Here is an 18,476-nt window from a genome sequence, read left to right as displayed (position 1 = left end):
ACAGAGCCTATATCCTGCAGGAAGTGAAAACTTTCCTCTTATCCATTCACGCTCCCTCTTCTCTTATGGATGTTACACAGGAGGTCAAAAATATTCTTATAACACTGAATATGTGAAAATAAAATGATAATCAGGTACACAAACTAATTGGCCTAGTCCACACCTCTTTGATGCCATTCATATGAATTGTTTTGGATAGTGAGCTTCAAGTCATTTTCAAATGTTGTAAAACATATATTACACCTGTGTTTCAGTGAATTTTCCTCTGCACGCGCCTGTTAATCAACCCCAGGTATGATTTCATCGATTTGCTCAGCATTTGACTTAGCGCACCAGTCAATTTAGCGCAAGCGCAGCTCGGCCTCGCTCTCTTTGCCTTGCCTGACGACCATGGCCCCAATTGTAAGTCGAATGCTGTTTCGTCAATTTAATGTTTTAAAAGCCTCTGTGTACCCCGAAATGCTCGACTGTGCTAGCCCTGTACTCTGTAACTATCGGGTTGTGATTCTCTTTTTCCTAGAACGTCAAGAAACTGTCCGAAGGTTGTAAATATTAACGGTTTTGTGAGGACTGCCTGAAATGAGGCCTGGTAATTGTGAACCACGTTGTTGCGATGTAGCTAGCTAGCTAGCTAGAGGTAGCTGCATCAAATAACTGTTGTGGTGTTCCGGTGTGTTTTGATGTAACGTTAGCTGACCCAGAATGGCTTCATGTAAAATATATGTTAATAAACATACACAGTCGGTGTACTGACACAGTTCAAATATTTGTTCTTTGCGATGAATAGGAGGTTAGATAAACGGTAGTTGAAAAGCTAGCTAAAGTAGTCTCTAGCTGCTGGACATGCCTAGCGCCACGTAAATTAGCTTATGTTGCTTTACTTTATTCCACCCGTGGTAATGATTACCTGTATTGCTTAACGTCACTAAAACTGGGACCAATAGTTCTCAATACATCAAAGTTTGTCTAGCCTGCTGGCTTTGCTGCCACCCTAAGAAGGGTTGCTATCTAGTTAGGTAGATAGACTGCGAATTAGCTAGTTTGTGGTTGTGGTCGTGCTGAGTTGTTTTGGGTAAAAGGGAATTGGCACATCGTGCACACACCCGACACCTGGATGATAATCGTCAATTAATCCGTTATAAATACTTCCACATGTTCCTGTTGGCGTTATTATTCAATCTCCTGTAGCTAAGCGTAAAGGAATGATATGTGTTGTGGGTGAGAATCTCTAGAAACGAGACCGTCCATAGTAGTGCTATATTAAACTGGAACGCATAGTTGCCCATCTCTTTATACTTGTGTTTATCATTTAATCTGACAGAAAAAGCTGGCCACCAAAGGTGGCAAGAAGAAAAAGCAGGTCCTTAAGTTCACCCTGGACTGCACCCACCCTGTCGAGGATGGGATTATGGATGCTGCCAACTTTGTAAGTCTACTCGTGAATTCAGTACACTCCAACTTCCTGGTTTGTCATGTTGGTTATGTTTTAGTTTTGTATATTGTTTGGGATTTTAGTGTTTAGTTCATACTGTGTACTGTCATACTGTGAATTTGAACAATGAAGTGTTGTCATTGCTTGTCGTCTTAATGTAATTTTAGGAGCAGTTCCTTGCGGAGCGCATCAAAGTGAATGGAAAAGCTGGCAACCTTGGAGGTGGAGTTGTGTCCATCGACAGGAGCAAAAGCAAGATTTCTGTGACTTCCGAAGTGCCCTTCTCCAAAAGGTATGCTCTTCTGCTCATTCACACTGGCACTATCCATCCTACATGTCGGGCAGATCACATTAGTTAATTGCCATTGCCAAGGGATGAGTGTGAGATGATGTGGGGTTTCTCACCAGTGCTGGGTTACGTTTGACTGATTTATAGAGTCCTCATGGGTTCAGTTAAGGTAACCCTAAAGGTATATGAGCAAGAAGGTTATTTTTTGCACACGATGACCAATACGCAGGTAAAACAGGCAAGTATTGCTTTTGATAAAACCATTGTCACCTTATCTATGCACAAAATGTACGATCCAGACCACAGAACTTCATAATGCATAGCCTGAGCGGCTAGTAGGAATAACCAGTGTGTTTATCTGTCCTTCCCATGACTAAAGCCAGTGAGTACAGAGCTGTGCAGTGAACAAACCTCATTCCCTGAAACCTTATGAGACAAGATGCTAGCACTCTTGGGTTTTGGCCTCCTTGCTTGCATGCCCACCTCCTGTGTCCCAAGCTTGTGCGTTTGAGTACATCACACCACACAGGTTCCACTTGCCATCAAAATGTATTGGCTGATAAAGCCTAAAAGCAGTGTAGGACATTTATAAAAACAAATATATTTTGAGAGGTGACTTGCCCCCACATTTTGGTGGCATCAATGGTTGAAATGGTAATTAGTGGATAATGTTTTTTTTTTTTTTTTTTTTTTTTTTTTTTTATATAAAGTGAAATGTTTAAAGTTCATACAGTAATCACCACCTTGTGTCAACATGACTAAATGAAAAGCATAAGCTGTTCCAAAGAGAAGTGTGCAAACATCTGTTTGTGAAGACTAACATCAGTATGTGTGAGAAAGCAGGCGACAGTTCTAACTATTTTGGCTTTTATTTAGCTCTTAATGGCCTTTGTATATGCATAATGCATTCGTTTATAGACTAAATGAAGACTTCTGTAAATGCAAACCGATGACCTTACATAATTACAGACTAGGCCAACTGTCAAGAGCCAAAATGTGTGTAAAATTCCTTTATTGAGTCGACTATGCAGCCCTACATGTCAGCTGTAACATTAACGTTTCTCCAGCGCTGACACTGCACTCAAGTGAAGTGGGCTGGGTCTGGCTAACACAGCTAGTTAACATTTACTGCCAACTTGCTGACATTGTTTGCAAAGTTCCCAGACCAGACATTTTAGTCTTTGGCAATGTTACTTACCATAAGCAAAGCGAAGATGTTTGCTTGTTTAGTGGCGAATACTTTTTCATCTGTTTGCTTGCTTTAACAAGTTGTGATTAGCTTTATACTGTACAAGGCTATGTTTGGGTGGGTGAGTCTTGCATGTTTTACAGAAGAGGAGTCATCTTGTTTACCAATTCAATATCAAGCGAGTTTTTTTTCAGTTGTAGAAGCGGCAACTACTTTGCTGTCTTATTTCCTGGGGGTGGTGGCCCAGGAATTGGGTTGTTTTCTTCCGTAACAGTTGGAGCTTTTTTAATGAGTTACTGGTTCAACACAGCAGCCAACTTCACTGCACGTGCACGATTGCGTGGCCTCTTTGTTAGCCCTCTTTTGATATGTGTGTCTCTTCAAGTAGTTCCTTTTTTTAAGTAAGCTTGTAGTTCCTTGTAGGATTATTTTTGGATGTAGTTGAATGGACTAAATTGAACGAAAGCTGAGGGGCAGTTCTGAACATTTAATAACTTAATATGGGTGACAAGAAAAGGTGTGGTGGCAGGATGAAGGGCAAATTGAACGGTCAAATAATGGATTGAAAACTTGTTAGTCCCAAGTTACAGTTGTAGTGGCATTGAAATAAGGATGATGTTCTGGTCATTTGGGGGTGGGGGAGGGGCAGGTAGTTTTACAGTTGACAGTAATGTACCTAGTTTGTGTAGATTATAAACATGACCTGGTCAAATGCAACATGCCTTCTTAGGAACTTTCAGGCAACACATGTGAGACTGCAGTTTTATTCACGGCACTGAAAGTTACACGCTCAAGCCACAAATCCAAAGCTCTGTGTGGCAATGCCCCTTCTTAAGGGCTCAATATACTTCTACTACTCCGTTACTCTGTGGTCACGCAGTTGCCTCAACGGACTCGTTTTCATTTATGGTTCTCCGATGGTTGTGGGTGTTGCAAAGCAATAAACAAATAATAATGCGGCGGACCAAACTCCGTAGATGGTCGTATTTTGTACATAAAAGTTGTTTGTTTGACACTTTTTTTTTACTTACATTTTTTTTTTAAGTTACTGAGAAATAGACACTGCAATGTAAAAACCCTGTTACTGTAACTGAAAAATACGTCTGAGGGGTTTTGCGAGGTGTCTGAGCCGACTATCTAATGTTGGCATACTAATACCCACAATGTAAACAGCGATGTATTGACAGAGACAGATAGTTAAAAAAAATTGGGAGGTGCACGTCAGGCCACGGAGAGGTGCTTGGAGAGGGTTTGCCACGACTGAGAGGGCTCTCCGTGTCTCCGTAAACGGACATCCATAAATTGCGCTTTATTAGAAACTCCACTCAATTGACTCATGTCAAACATAGTCCCATTATTTCAGTGAAAGACGTAGCTAACAGACATATGACCCAACTAGTTTTAACTGGTTTCTATCAATACTAGGAAAAAGTGATGACTCGAATCAATTATGCATGTCAGCATCCTTTCCTGCTACTGTTTAGGCCAGGTATGTTGCATTGTGGCTTATGTCTGGCTAAGGGAGGTCCCCTTGGTCCGGCTTATGTTTCTCATGTTCCTCGTTAGAACAAGGAATTTGTGTATGAACCAAAATGCATATAAGACCTCAGGGGCAGAAAGGGAGAGCATACCTTTCAAACTTGCACACACTACCATTAGCAATGGCCATAAGCAAATCGATGATGCTAGCTTGTTTAGTGGTGGTGAAATGAATACTTTTTCATCTGTTTGCTTCCTTCAAGTCGTCATTAGCTTTATGCTGTACAAGCTTATGTTTGGATGGGTGAGCCTTGCATGCTTTGCAGAAGAGGAGTCATCTTATTCACCAATTCAATATCAAGCCATAAAAGGAAAATTGATCTTCACAAAAAAACTAAAATCAACCTCCAATGGCAAACTGGTGAGATCTTCCACCCTCAGTCAAAATACATTAGAAACCAAATGGTGAAGGAGTTAACCTGTATGACTAAAATGTATGTAAAGTGTAGGAAGCTGACAATTCTTTACAGTTGAGTAAAATGTCCTGATTTCTTGTTAGGGACAAGTATTGAGGCACAAATTGGTTGAAACCTGCGATGGAAAGCAATGAATTGAGACCACACTGAAAGAAGAGGCAGAAGTGGATAACACGTTTACCTCTCTTAGACCAATAAAAGCCTATGGTCTTCTCCTCAGGTGGGGGCCATGTACAGGGACTTCGGCCATAGAAATGTGCTGAATGCTAACAGTTAATATTTGTGAAGAATTTGTGGACATTTCACTGATGCACTGTGTTCAGCTCTCAATACAAACATAAGTACACTGCAGTAAAAATATCTTATTTCAAAGAGTTCAAAGGCTTTTCTATGCAAACCCTGTTGCTTAGCGACACTAAACACCTGCAATTCAAAACATTCATATCTCTGAAACCCAACTACTCTATAAAATGAAATTGACCTTTTGCCTTTTAAAATATTAACGTTTTCTCGATGCATATTTGTATGTAAGTTAACAGATTGTTGGCTCAGAAATATTTAGCTGCAGCTGAAACAATGGACTTATAGCCGTTTAAAACCACACTGGGAAATTATGCAGGTTGCCTCTGTATTTGTGTGTAGTCCCAGGAAATGTGGAGCTTTTGTTAATGATTCTGAATTGATTTAGAAATAGTTCATGTGTGTAGGTACAAATACATAAAGGTGACCGCAATACTTCATGCCCTTACTACCGTTATTTTTTTTAAATGCCTTTACTAACTTGTATGCCCATACTAGAAATGTGCTGATGAAAGAAATGGGGAGAATCGTAGTGGAACTTTTTTTTTATAAAGTCGTTAAACCATTAACGTCAACCTTTCCTTAGTGGAAAGAATGCATTTAGTAGTTTAGGGCTGTTTCAATATCCTAAGGTATCCTTTTCCCTGTTGCGTATCCATGAGGCAAGAGGCAGGTCTAGGCCTATATTCAATTTAAAAAGTGGTTGTTGCTCATGATTTTCACAGCTGAGCATCTTAAGCTTTTGGATGGGGATGTTGGTTTTTGGTTCAGGGACTAGTTGTCAAGTTCAGGTCTAAATCTGTTCACTCCACAGCTCAATGCAATTGGGATTTAATGTAATCTGTGATCTAACTGCAAATCTCAGGGCTAACAGTCTGAGAACAAGAAATATGACGATGGGCATCAAATGACACTCAAATCAACTCTCTTTGACAACAGCAGGGTAGGCCTAGCAGTGGTCAGATTTGTATTCTGCTAAATTTCCTTCCACCACTAGAGCGCGGAAAGTAATTTGGCATTTTAACATGACCACTCAAGCATTGTGACCCCATAAGCTCATCAAAAGTTTTTACCTTTAGTACAAAGTTTTCACAAGATTATCGAACTTGTTGACATTTTGTTTCATATCTTAAAGTAAAAAAAAAAAGTATTTTTGAAAAACTGAACTCACTGAGAGGTCACTGTTTCATGTGCAGAGTGATACCAGTGTTGGAAGGGGTCAACAAAATGCCAAAACGGTATTTTACTTAAGAGTTTTACTGAATTGAGATGTTTGCTAAGAAGTCATGACTTGACATACTTCTGTCTCATTATTACCTCTGTCAGACCTGTGCTATTTGGCATCTCCCATAAATAGAAGCTTTTAAAAGCTGATCAAAATTCATAAGTCACCTCTAAACCTCTAATCTATCTGTTGTGTATTGGCTTGTGTCATGAGTGCTACACAGAACTGCTACACTACTTTGACGGTGTCCTGTGGGTCATAAATGGGTCTTTAGACTTTAAGCTTCAGAATGTACAAGAACTCTGTATATTCGTTGTGTGATTCTGAAAATTGGTCAAAATATATTCCATAAGAGGCTAGCTTATGATGGTGGTTGTCAAATCTGAAGTAAAGTAAAATATTTAGTTTGCCTCTACTTGAAAAGCCTCTCGTCTAAACAAGTCTCTAATTGTTCACAGGTACCTGAAATATCTGACCAAGAAGTACCTGAAGAAAAACAACCTGCGAGACTGGCTTCGCGTCGTTGCTAACACCAAGGAGAGCTACGAGCTGCGCTACTTCCAGATCAACCAGGATGAGGAGGAGGAAGAGGATGAAGATTAAATACATGTCGCTCTTTTGTAAACAATAAATCTTCAAAAGAACCAATGTCCTGGGTGTAGCAGTCTTTGTTGAATCGATGAAGAGTACAGAGGCTGTTGCAGAATAAGCAGTTTTATTGATAACATTTAATATGAAATTTAGTTCGACTACAGCATCACAATTATGTGTTACATGTGTGTGTGGAATTATCTAGGATAATTTTAGCTTTGATTCAGGACTAATTGATATGCTACAAATATTGTCCCTATATTGTTACCAGAATGTGTACAGTAAACCTTAGGCGTCTAGTGACAGGAGGCCTTTGTATGCAATCATTTAAACGACTTTCTGTTAGCGTTCAGCACATGCTATTAAAGTAAACCTACCTGTTCAATTGTCCTATGCACGCAGCCAGTAAAGCGTCCTATTCAGATGCTCTCTTTGTTTCCTGTACTCGCCCACACCGGCGTCTCGTAGCGGTAACCTTGACAACTGCCGAAGTGACGTCGGCTGTCCTCTAAGGCCATAAAGTATCGTCTTAACAGTAGGCACTCTTTTGTGTGCAAAATTTGAAAGATTTTTAGTCCTTGCACCAAAGGCTGCAACATTGTTGCAGCAGTGCTGTAGCGCTTAAGATTTCGTCTTTGTTGCATCATCATCGACCGTTCCAAAAATCATTCCAAATGTTTTCCATCGCCTTACTTCTCCAGAACGCGACCACGCTATCAGACACCTGTGTAGGCTACAAGAGTTGTTCTACTGTTCGTCGTTGTCCCAGTACAGATGTAGGCTAGCCTTAAGTAGAGGGGCACAGTGACCCAAATTCGCCTTAAACTAATATTGTTCATTTCCATGGCTTCTATGGCTAACATAATTCACCGATTACAGGTTTAGTTATGCTAACAGTTCTGTGTTCTAGTGTAGGAAGTCATCCTACGCAGAAAAGGGAAAGGAACCGCTTTCGCGAGTGTCAGTTTACTTGAGGAAATGTACGCTAAGATTTGAGGGAAGTTCCTTTCCAGTCTGGTGTAACCTCAGATTCTACGGACTTTACAGGGAAAATGGGCAAACCGAGCTTGAGGTATACACTGCCATAGCCACTTGCAGCACTGCACACTACTAGTAAAAGTGGTAACTAGGGGAGCATGACTAACTAGTTGTGTGGAAAATTATGGGATGGATTGCCATGGCAACAGACCAGACGTCACAATCTGGGCATGTGTGTTCCATTTTTGTCTCTTTCTTATTTTCAGACTGGAGGATTTGGATAGAGAAGAGGGAGAAAGGAAAGGATTTTTTGTCGCTCTTTTAGAATTAGGACAGCCATCTTTTTTGTAATATTAAAAAAAAAATAACCTCACTCTTACCGGACGTGTCCGTTTTTTTTCTCGAAACATTTAGAGCACACAGTGGTATTTTGAGGGTTAAGTTTTAGTACTTCATTCTTGGCGTGAGTGTGATTTTGTTATGCAGTAAAGATGCCTGGCTCCCTCAGCAATGAAGACGAGGGGCAAGACGACATGGATTTTGAAGACGAAATACCAGGTGAGGGAGGAAAGTGGCAGGGGAGGGGAGTTTCTGCCCTTCAGATATATGCCACTGCTACGCCTAGTTGAATGCGGGGAAAAGGGCTTGCCCTAGACTTTGGGAGAAGGGGGGCGACAGGGTGCAGTACGCATCGGTGCACAGTCTAATTTACTATAAAGCGTGACCTGTGATATTCCTTGTCTTGTCACTAGCGTGAACAGTGTGACACCCGACCAGCTCCTCGAAATCACGAAAAGCCGATTGCTCTTATAGTTATTTATCATTCTCTAAGCGATGCTTCTCTGCTGAATAACGAACAGTTTAGCTAACCCTGAGACATTTTATACCTTTAAAACCTTTGTAATATTATGGACACGGGCTACTCCCATCAATTCCATTATATTTGCACTACCAACAGACGCCGTTTTTGCATACGAATTGGATACATGCACACCATTTTGTTTCTGCTTCAGTATGCACGGATATTGTGTATCTTAACAAATCTGCAGTGTTGTTGAAATGTTGGCTTCAGTTTGCAGTCCATCAACTTTGTCATGTTGTTGAAGTATGTCTTGTATGCTGGTTGTATTTGTATCCGCCAGTTCTGGGATAACTATTAAATTCGAGAGTCATTCTAAACCTTTTACCTTTTTTTCTGGAGGGATATTTTGTGGTGCACAAAACGCCTGAGGAAATATGGAGGCAAAAGTTATAATATGAGCGCCGGTCTGCAGTGGAGAAATTCTAGCTCATGTGACTGCTCAAGCCACGTGTGACAAGAAAACATTGGCCACAACGTCTCAGGACTTGACTGGACAGCTCAGCCTTCACTACAGTCTACATGTATTTGTGATGGTCTGACTAATGTGGCGCTTTCCCAAGGTTACATAGGACCAAACTTCATTATCAAATCTAGGTCAAGCTGACTCCAGCTTGGGGAACAACTACACCCCCCCCCCCACACACACCAATTAAAAGAAAAGCGAATGTGGAAAGAGATTATTTTTTGTCAGTGTTTCAACTGCCGTTCTCTCAGAAGGAATAGTTGGGCTGTGGTAACCATCATTTGATGACTCTGCCAAAGGCATGGGCACACTGTGCTGTTAAGTTGTTTGTATTAGCATCCATTCAGTGCCCTTTGTATCTACTGCATGGTGAAAGGAGACCACGAGCTGGACACTTCTCAGGTGCTGTGTTTTTTGTTTACACTTTTTGTGTCTGTGTGTGTATGAGGAGCTGGGAGTCCTCGGCTGCCTCTTGAGCGAGGCTCATCAGTCAGAGAGCTGCCTCAAAATCTCTGGGGGTGGTTACAGTAGTGCCGGAGCCAAAGCTCGGGTGAAGTGATGAAGTGTCTTTATGGCCAGGGCCCAGCCACTGCCGTGTGCTGTTTATACCCCTGTGTCACTTCAGTCAATATAATCAATACATTCATAGTTTTTTTTTGTTTTTTTGCCTCCAGACAAGCTTGGGCCCTGCTGAATTAATTGTGTGTGTGTAACAAGGGCAGGACAGGGGCTGCAGTGGAAGGTATTTATTTTGCAATGTTTCCAGAGGTTTGCATGTAGTTTACAGATGGGTGATTTTCAAGCATGTGGTCAGTGTTGATAATGTTGCGTAAATGATGGTAGAAGCTGTGTGGTGGTGATTGTGTTTTGAGGGGTGTGGGATTTGTGTTGCCTTTGGTTTTCGCTGAGGTTGGGCTGGCTTTATGTGTGCAGTTAAGGGTATGAGGATTTTTTTTCAGGCCCTCATTTGCTATGCTAGAACACCTTTGCTCTAAGCAGCTCAATGGAATTTCTTGGCTGACTTGTATTTTCTAGTAACAATTATAAAGGAGGGAAGTGTAGTCTTGGTAACCAGAGCAAATCCCTTTGGTAGATTAGTTCATATTTTAGTCAGAGGTTTCGCATTTGAAATGTTCAATTGATTCGGGAACTGCATTTTTTCCATCTTTCACTTCTCTCTCATACACACACACACACATTCACACAATGCTTTTTCTCCCTCTCATATCAATATGTATTTTTTTTTTTAAAGTGGGAGCCATCACAAATAGATGGTAGGTCCATAATAATGCTAAATAAGAGAGGAATGGTGAAATACAGGTTGGCTGTACTTCCCTACTGCAGCATGAACACACGACTGCAAGCCATACACTGAGGGATAAAGTGATCACTGATGCATGTCTCCAATAACGGTGGGCTTAAATAAGATGAATAGAAGTCCTGTGAAAATGTAGGCAGGCGAAATAAATGAGAAAGAACACTGCACTGTATAAATGCATTTTTACTATTAGGTCTTTATTTTGCTAATATGTGTTTATTCTTCTTCTAACACCCCCACCCCACCCAGCCCCCAAAACACATTTACTGTACGCTGATAATGTACTTCCATTTTTGTCTTTGACGTGTCCCTCTCATCCATAGTCTGCGAGATCCCAAGCCGATGTGATATTGTTGTTCTTGTGTGCGTGTGTGTGTGTGTTTGTGTGTGTTGGTATTCAGTCCCATCTGTATTTCTCTGCCCTGTCATTAGAAATGTCCTAATTGTTGTTTCCACTGCCCCACTGTTGCCAGTTCTGCCCTGGTATAACATTGACCATGACCCTTCCTCATGGCTTTCTCTTAGTTTTGTCCTTGTCAGAAATTGAAAGATTATCTCAGGCTTTCCTGTGCCTACCAGAAGTCATCATACTGATTGGTGGGGGGCTATATATGGATACAGTGCAATGAAAGCTGACACCCCATTCCCTAAGCATCAGTTTTGCATCTGTGTGTGAGGGGAATTGTGCTTGTGTGGCTGTGTGTGCGCGTGCGTGTGTGCATGAGTGTGTGAATGTGTGTTCATTATATGTGTCACTGTGTGTGCTTGCTTATAATTTATGAGCTTATAATATATCCCTTTGTGTTCTTGCGGTAAGAAAAAAAAAAGTCCTCAAATAGACATCGCTGGAGATTGCAGCATTTCTACAGTAATGCAAAATAATATATCCTATGTCTTTTCGCTCCAGATCGATGTAGTCGAGGGAGGAATTTGTGTATATGCATGGTTATATTATGCTAAATTGTGCATCCTGCAGCTTTTCAATGTAAACATCCTAAAGAAAATTGCTGATTTTAGAAGTGCTCGCTCAGCTCTGTATCCACCCAGGCCAATTTGACTGTTATTAATTATTCACCAAATTAATGTTTTCAGGGCTGTGCTGATTACATCCTAATAGGGACCCATTTTGGCCTTTTGAGAGTATTTGAGCCATTCTCCACCTCTCGCCTTTCCTGCATGACACATTCATACCAAACCTTGACCCTTTGTTTCCGATGTGATGCTCCTCCATACTAAGCTATCGATTTCTCCCATTTATGATGTGGTCTTTCGTGTTTTTGATTTCAAAATGTGCTTTTATTAAATTAGTGCAGTTCGCTCGTCAGTGCGTGTGTGGATGGTTTTTATATTGAGATTGTATGTTTGTCTGTGTGCGTGCGTGTCTGTGCGTGTGTGTGTGTGCGTGTGTATGTGTGTGCATGCCAGCCGTCTGTGGTCTCATTTGCTCCTTGGGAAGGCAGAGAATTAGTCTGTTAGAGCTTGCTATCCAGATGAGAGGCGAATCGGGAGCATCTTCTCCACATTAGTGGTCAGAGCGCCATTACCGTGCACATTTCCATACGGGGGCTGTCAGGGGAGAAATGCATTTTCCCGTAAATGATCCTCGTTCTTACAGGGGGAGCCCCCCCCCCCCCCCTCATGAATCTCCAGGTTAATGGAGTGAGCCAGTGGCTGAGCCCTTGTGTAGAAGGTCAGAACCACCCTGCCACCCACGTTCACTCTCCCTATTTGGCGTTCTAAACACCTTTTTTTTTCTTTTTGTCCTGCCACTGCCTGCTTCCTTTCGCAGCCCGCTGCCAGGTACCTGCCCCACACCCCCCATCACTCTGTTGATGGCACAGACATCCCCTCCACACCTGGCACAGACGGACCCTCCGTGGTGCCAATGCCCGTGCCAACGCCAGCAGTGCTTACGGGGGTCTTTTCCCTCCGCGCCAGCCTGATCCTCTCCCAATCACAGCTCTCTGTGCCCATGGGTCAAGTGGGGGTTTCTGCAGAGCTCACCCACCAGAGCCTGCGTGTCCCAGTGGACTACTTGAGCCCAGATGCCCCCACTACACTCAGGATCCTGTGGAATTTTTAATGGGATTTTCAAAATTAACTCATCTGAATGGCTCAGGCAAAACTGAGCTGTCATCTCTCCAAGCAGGTGCTAGGGTACCTCCCTCTACCTCTCCCTAAATCAAATAGACGAGCTGCTGTTGGACATCTCAGTACTTTAACCAAAAAGGAGTATTAAAAAAGAGAAAGAAGAAAGAAACCGACGGATAAAAAAAACAAAAACGTTTCTCCTTCGTCTTGTTGCATCATCTGCGCTCAGAGTCGCGGGGCTGAGAGAGACTGAGAGAGAGAGAGAGATGTGAAGCTGGCTGAGTTGTTAGCATGACATGCCTGGCAGGCAGCAGTGTTCGGCAGACATGAAAGAGCCTCCTGTGAGGTTCCGCAGACGCGCTGGCCTAAATACACGCAGCTTCGCAGGCAGCCGCCAATGTTTATGCAAGGTGCAAAGAGGGAGGTGGTGGTAGTGGTGGTGGAGGGGGGGGGTGGGATGGTGTTGGGGGGGAGTGGGAATCAAACCTTCCGACGTGTTGGCTTGCCGGCGAGAGGGGCACTCCGGTGAATGTAAATGTGCCAGTGCCCAGTGGGGCTGGAAACGATCTTCAACTGCAGAGAGGAGGCAGCTCTTTTTGTTTTTTTTTCTTCCCTTTCTCTTTCTCTCACGCGCACACACACACACACTCCCTGGGTGGCTAAATGGAGGTTAAGTGGATTTTTAAGGACAGCATCCAGGAGACTGGGGAAACCCCCTTACCTCCTCCCTTTCCTCCTCATTCCTGCCACCTCTTCCTCACATCCCCTGTCTCTCCCAGTGTTTCTCCTCGGGCTCGATAATCTTTGATGATTATGGCACCGGTGTGTGTCTGTGGAAGGGGGTGAATGTGAACGTATTGCCTTCAGTACCCGCGCTGCGTGTTTCACAAACCGAGGTCTGGATTGAGAACACGCACGCACACACACACACAGCGAGAGCCAAGCGCTGTCTGGCTATTTGAAGAGTCTCCTGGTTTCGCCTCCCTCTCCAGCTCTCTGACTCTCTGACCCAGGCTTGTGGTACTTAACACTGGGCCCCATATTGCTCTCCAGAACCGCCGTTGTTTACGTTGTGAAAGTAAACACGCAGTGACGACACGCCTGCTGCCTGCTGCTGCTGCTCATGCTCTTTGCCACCCTGCCACAGCGAGGCGTTTGGGTGGTTGTCGTTACCTTTGCCTTTTGCTCTGCTCTGCTGTTTCCTCCTGGGATTTCTGCCATGCAGCCTAGTCTCCTCATGCCTGTGCCCAGCAGCAAACTCACACATTGTTGATTTGCCTTTCAGGAGCCAGATAAAAATGCATGGGAGGCACTCGATGCTAAATGCATTCTGAGACGAGGAAGGCTAAGCAGTCAATCTGGGTGACCCACTCTGCTCTCCGGGCCATGAAGTAGGGTGAACCATAGTTTATGTCTGGTACCCCAGAGCCTTCTGGGTGGAAGAGAGGGGAAAGATATAAATGCTCTGAAGAACCAGCTTTTTTGTTGATATATAAATCTTAGTTTGTGATGGAAAAAACAAGCAAGATATTGGTCATCTGTATCTGTATTCTATTAATGGACATTTCTGTTTATGCACGTGGCCTAGAACACATTTTCGCGGATGTAAAAGTTGACCCCCAATATCCAATAACTAACATTTGAAAACGTGAAACAAAGTTTTTAATAGTTTGATGGTGAGGTCCTACTGAGGGGTCTGAGAAGGGTCTGGCATTGTGTGGAGCTAGCAGCTGAGGCTGCCGCTGTTCTGTGTCTGTGTATGTCCCCCAGATGAGGATGAGGAGGGTGCTGGCAGGAGGGTCCCGCTCTCGCCCCTGGACAGGTTCTTCTCGGATGACGAGTCCCTCAAGGAGCAGAGGAAGAAGAAGCCGGCCAAGCTAAAAGAGGGGAAGATGCCCAAGGTCAAGAAGAAGAAAAAAGAGGTAAGGTCAGAGGATTTGCTGTTGGACATTGCTGAATGTTAATTGGTTGTTTTTTGTTTTGTAATATTTCACTATATAATTGTATTGGGTGACATTGCACATTTATGCAAGAAAAGAATGTGCGTTGTCTTGCCTTACGATGCACCAGTTCAGAGTCATTGAAAACCCACTCAAAGGCATTCAGGATCTAAATAGATCCAACTTAAAGCAGCACACGTAAGCAACATATGGTCCTAATTACGACGCCAAACTGGGTGGTTTGGAACAAATAGAGATGCATTAGCAGGAAAACAATAGGCACTTTCTTCCTCTTCGCCATGACCTGATGAGTCATTTTTTGTGCTGTTGTCTTCATATAGAATATTAGTAGTGATTCGAACACAATTCCCAAATAACATCTGTTTCCCTTCAATTAAGATAGTGGAACATCTTTGGACACTTGGCAGCCATACAAGTATGTTTGTAAGTGTATGCTGTGGGCTGTATGGGCTTCGCGTCTCTCTCTCTCTCTCTCTCTTTCTCTTTCTCTCTCTCTTTCTCGCTCTCTCTCCTCTCTCTCTCTCTCTTTCTCTCTCTCTCTCCTCTCTCTCTCTCCTCTCTCTCTTTCTCTCTCTCTCCTTTCTCTCTCTCTCTTTCTCTCTCTTTCCTTTCTCTCTCTCTTTCTCTCTCTTTCTCGCTCTCTCTCCTCTCTCTTTCTTTCTCTCTCCTCTCTCTCTCTCTCTCCTCTCTCTCTCCTCTCTCTCTCTCTCTCAGTAATAGTGTGTGCTAGTTCAGGGCCATGGGTTATTTCTCTGTGTGTTTGTTTCTCTCACGGTGCCTGTGTGTGTGTGTGTGTGTTGGTCTACACACCCTGGGTTATGGCTCTTGATCTCACTCTGTCCGGCTCTGTTGTTAGCACATGCGGTTATTGCTCTTTGTAGTTAGTGTTTGAGAGGGGGTTAGTGTAAAGTCTGAGATATTGCCCTGGGTCTCTACCTCTCTCACTAGCCTGTGTGCTGTCGATACTGCAGCCAGTGCTTGACGTAGGTTTTAGGTATGGCCATACCACAGAGCAGACAGCGTCTGATGGACAGGTGCCAGATCAGGGCCCAAAACTGTTCCAGGATCAGGCGCTATTTTGAATCTATCACTCACCCCTTTTTTAGTCATTCTCTCTTATTCCATTCTCCCTCATCCCTCTCTCTTTTTACCTCCTTACCATCTCTCTCTCTCTTTTTCTCTGTCTGACCTTTGTCTTCTTTCATCTTCTTTTTCTCTGCCAGACTGCTTTTGTTTTTTGGTTTCAGGCTGTGGGCTTTGAGAACGCTGTTGTTTTTGAGTGTTCTCTTTTCTCCCTCTCCCTCTCTCATTGTGTGTGTATGTGTGTTTGTGCGTGCGTGTGTGTGTGTGTGTGTGTTTGTTTACAAGTGCATTTGGGTGTGTGTGTGTGTGGGGGTGTGTGTCACTGTAGTCTGAGATGCAGCCTGACAAGTGAAGTTTCTGAGTCAATTAGATCATGGTGTGTAGACAGTGAGTTTATACTAGCACTAAACCCCTCTCTCTTACTGAGCAGTGTCACCATGAAGAAAACACATCAAAGACATCAGCACACACGGTTTGGCTTAAGCAGGGAACTCTAATATGAAGGCACAAGGCGCGTGGCGTAGTCATGGTAATTTGCTATTTGCATTTATGTACTCGTAGGATGCTAGAATATTTAAACTCTGCAGAAAAACTGCAAATTCAAATTCTGCTCAGACTAGATATAGCTGTACGAGGTTTAAAACAAAGATGCACATTTCACAAAATTGCACTGTTTACAGTTTGCCCTTAAGGGGCGTAACATTTGGAATGTGGTATGAAATGACCAAATTAACTTTGGCCAGTAATGAAATTAGTGCTTGGCCCTTGTGGTCAGACCTTGGACATGAATGACATTTGGGGACTGAGCAGTGGTTAGGGATTGGGGACGCATTCATCAACCCTTTTAGAGGACGTCCTCTTGCTTCACCCATTCTTATCCTTCCATTTCCGTTTGTTTGCTCAGAATACACCAGTGGCAAGAATGACACAGACATTTTTCCACATTGACTCAGGAGGTTGAGGGGGAAGTTACAAATAGTTCGTCACAACTATTAAACCCTTCTCAGAAAGTTGCTGGTTGTTTGTAAATAAATAAATAGTTGCAATCAGGGAGCCCAATATGTGTGTTTCTCTCTGAGTTCCATTAGTTACTGTTGTAGGCCTCATTTCTAAACATCTGCTTTATTTGTAAATTTGTGGCCATTAGTGCTTTGAAATACTTTCGAATGGCAATTAGTATATGTGAACTAAATAGATCCCTCCAATATTTTCCTTTTGGTATGGTAACGCAGACGTTTCTCTGTCTTTTTCTCTGATCCAGCTCCATCTTTTTATCACCGTCAACTCATTTTGTTGTAATCTAATTTAACATTTTGTTTTTGTTTGTTTTTATCTAATCTAAAAATGGCTCTTTCTGGCCTGCTTGTGTGCTGCCAGGTTTTTGAAACATGGCACGATTATTCACTTTCTCATTCCATTGTATTCAGTCACTGGCATTTAGTGCAGAAGTTCCACATAATTGCTTCCAGGAACTAAGAAAAGTGCCTGGGGTAGATATCAAAAAGGTTCTTGGAACCAAAAGCGGACATGGTTCCTGCTATGGAATGTGTCTATCGCCACGGAACAGGAACTATAGTTAGTGCACTATCGCTTTGGATTCCATACCAGTAGTTTGAATACTCTGTGCCAATAGTGCTGTTATTCCCATTCTGTAGCAGTAGGGAACATGGTGTTTGCCAGTGGAGAGGGTCAAAAGAGGTGAATCGTGGTACGGCAAGGAGCAATAGCTCCCCTCCCTCAGGGGGACGCCTCACAGGGGGACGCCTCACAGGGCCCAGTGGCGTCCTGTCAGTGTTCCTCCATGATGTGGCTCAGTCAAAGTAGACCGTATGTTTATTTAGTAACTTTGTTGTTGTTAAGTAAATTGATTTAAAGTTACTGACCATAATCAATTCATTAAAATTGGGCACGCCTATACAAAGGCAACCTGCTTTGACCTGGAATTGAACCCAGGTCAACTGTATTTTAAGGCATTATTGCTAATCACTTCTAGCCTGACGTTGTCATACTCATAATTCTAGTCAGAATATGAGTCTGATACTGCTCCATTGGGCTGTGATTATGGGGCGTGTTTCAACCGAACCAGGAAAAAAAATGCCTCTTCGCTCAATTGGTTACCTACAACCAATCAGAGCAACGTAGCATGTGACCAGGGCCAGCTGATAAATTAAACTTTTATCGAATCCCGTAGGAAGGACGGCAAAAACATCTTTTCGATCGACAAATGCCTTGATCGCGTTTCTCTGTTCCTCTTTCAAAATGAATGCGCTGTCTTCTAAAACAGACTTGATGGCAGAACACATCTCAGCTCAGACAGCGGCAGCCATGTTTGTTGAAAACAAATTCATACCAAGCGCTGTAGGTAGAGATAACGTATTTCCGCTGGGATCCGTATTGAAACCGGAAGTTGGAACTTTACTTCGGTGTCTGGTTGGTTAAAACTTGTCATCTGACCTGAACAGCCAATAACTTGTGTGTTTAGTCGTATGACTTTGTAAAAGTTCGGTTAACAAGTCAGTTGAGTATTGAGCCGTATAACTTCGCAGAAATAAAGAAAAAAACTAAAAACTATTGTTTAAAAGGCAGGCGAACGACACAATTTCTCTACGAAAAAGTAAAGGTCCTGGTATTAGCCAGTCAAACGGAGTAAAGTACCCACTTCCGGTTTCAATACGGATCCCACCGGAAATACGCTATCTCTACCTACAAGCACTCTTTGGTGACGTGGTTGATTACGTT

The 18,476-nt window shown here is 42.9% G+C and overlaps 2 protein-coding genes across 7 annotated transcripts in view; both read left to right on the top strand.

Moving 5' to 3' along the window:
* The first annotated feature begins 292 nt into the window (after positions 1-292).
* On the top strand, positions 293-7,038 carry rpl22 (ribosomal protein L22). Its single transcript, XM_012841093.2, has 4 exons — positions 293-402; positions 1,322-1,426; positions 1,600-1,724; positions 6,849-7,038. Exons 1-4 carry the CDS (start codon positions 391-393, stop codon positions 6,991-6,993), a joined length of 387 nt encoding a protein of 128 aa, XP_012696547.1. The 5' UTR covers positions 293-390; the 3' UTR covers positions 6,994-7,038.
* A 724-nt stretch (positions 7,039-7,762) lies between these two features.
* chd5 (chromodomain helicase DNA binding protein 5) overlaps positions 7,763-18,476 on the top strand; it is a 41,065-nt gene continuing 30,351 nt past the window's right edge. For 5 of the 6 annotated variants that reach the window (XM_031567354.2, XM_031567352.2, XM_031567351.2 and 2 more), the window contains exons 1-2: positions 8,541-9,686; positions 14,464-14,615. In XM_031567354.2, coding sequence (XP_031423214.1) covers positions 9,569-9,686; positions 14,464-14,615 — 270 coding nt within the window. In that variant the 5' untranslated portion in view covers positions 8,541-9,568. Of the gene's footprint in view, positions 8,518-8,540; positions 9,687-14,463; positions 14,616-18,476 lie in introns of those variants that run through there. The other variant, XM_031567353.2, reaches the window with a different exon arrangement.

Source organism: Clupea harengus, chromosome 5, assembly GCF_900700415.2.
Source record: "Clupea harengus chromosome 5, Ch_v2.0.2, whole genome shotgun sequence".
Taxonomy (NCBI): domain Eukaryota; kingdom Metazoa; phylum Chordata; class Actinopteri; order Clupeiformes; family Clupeidae; genus Clupea; species Clupea harengus.
This window is presented reverse-complemented; position numbering and strand designations above follow the sequence as displayed.

Excerpts from the sequence above, each read along its gene's own strand:
- rpl22 (XM_012841093.2), top strand. Across the intron at positions 1,427-1,599 it reads TTATGGATGCTGCCAACTTT|GAGCAGTTCCTTGCGGAGCG; the intron begins GTAAGTCTACTC and ends ATGTAATTTTAG. Across the intron at positions 1,725-6,848 it reads GAAGTGCCCTTCTCCAAAAG|GTACCTGAAATATCTGACCA; the intron begins GTATGCTCTTCT and ends AATTGTTCACAG.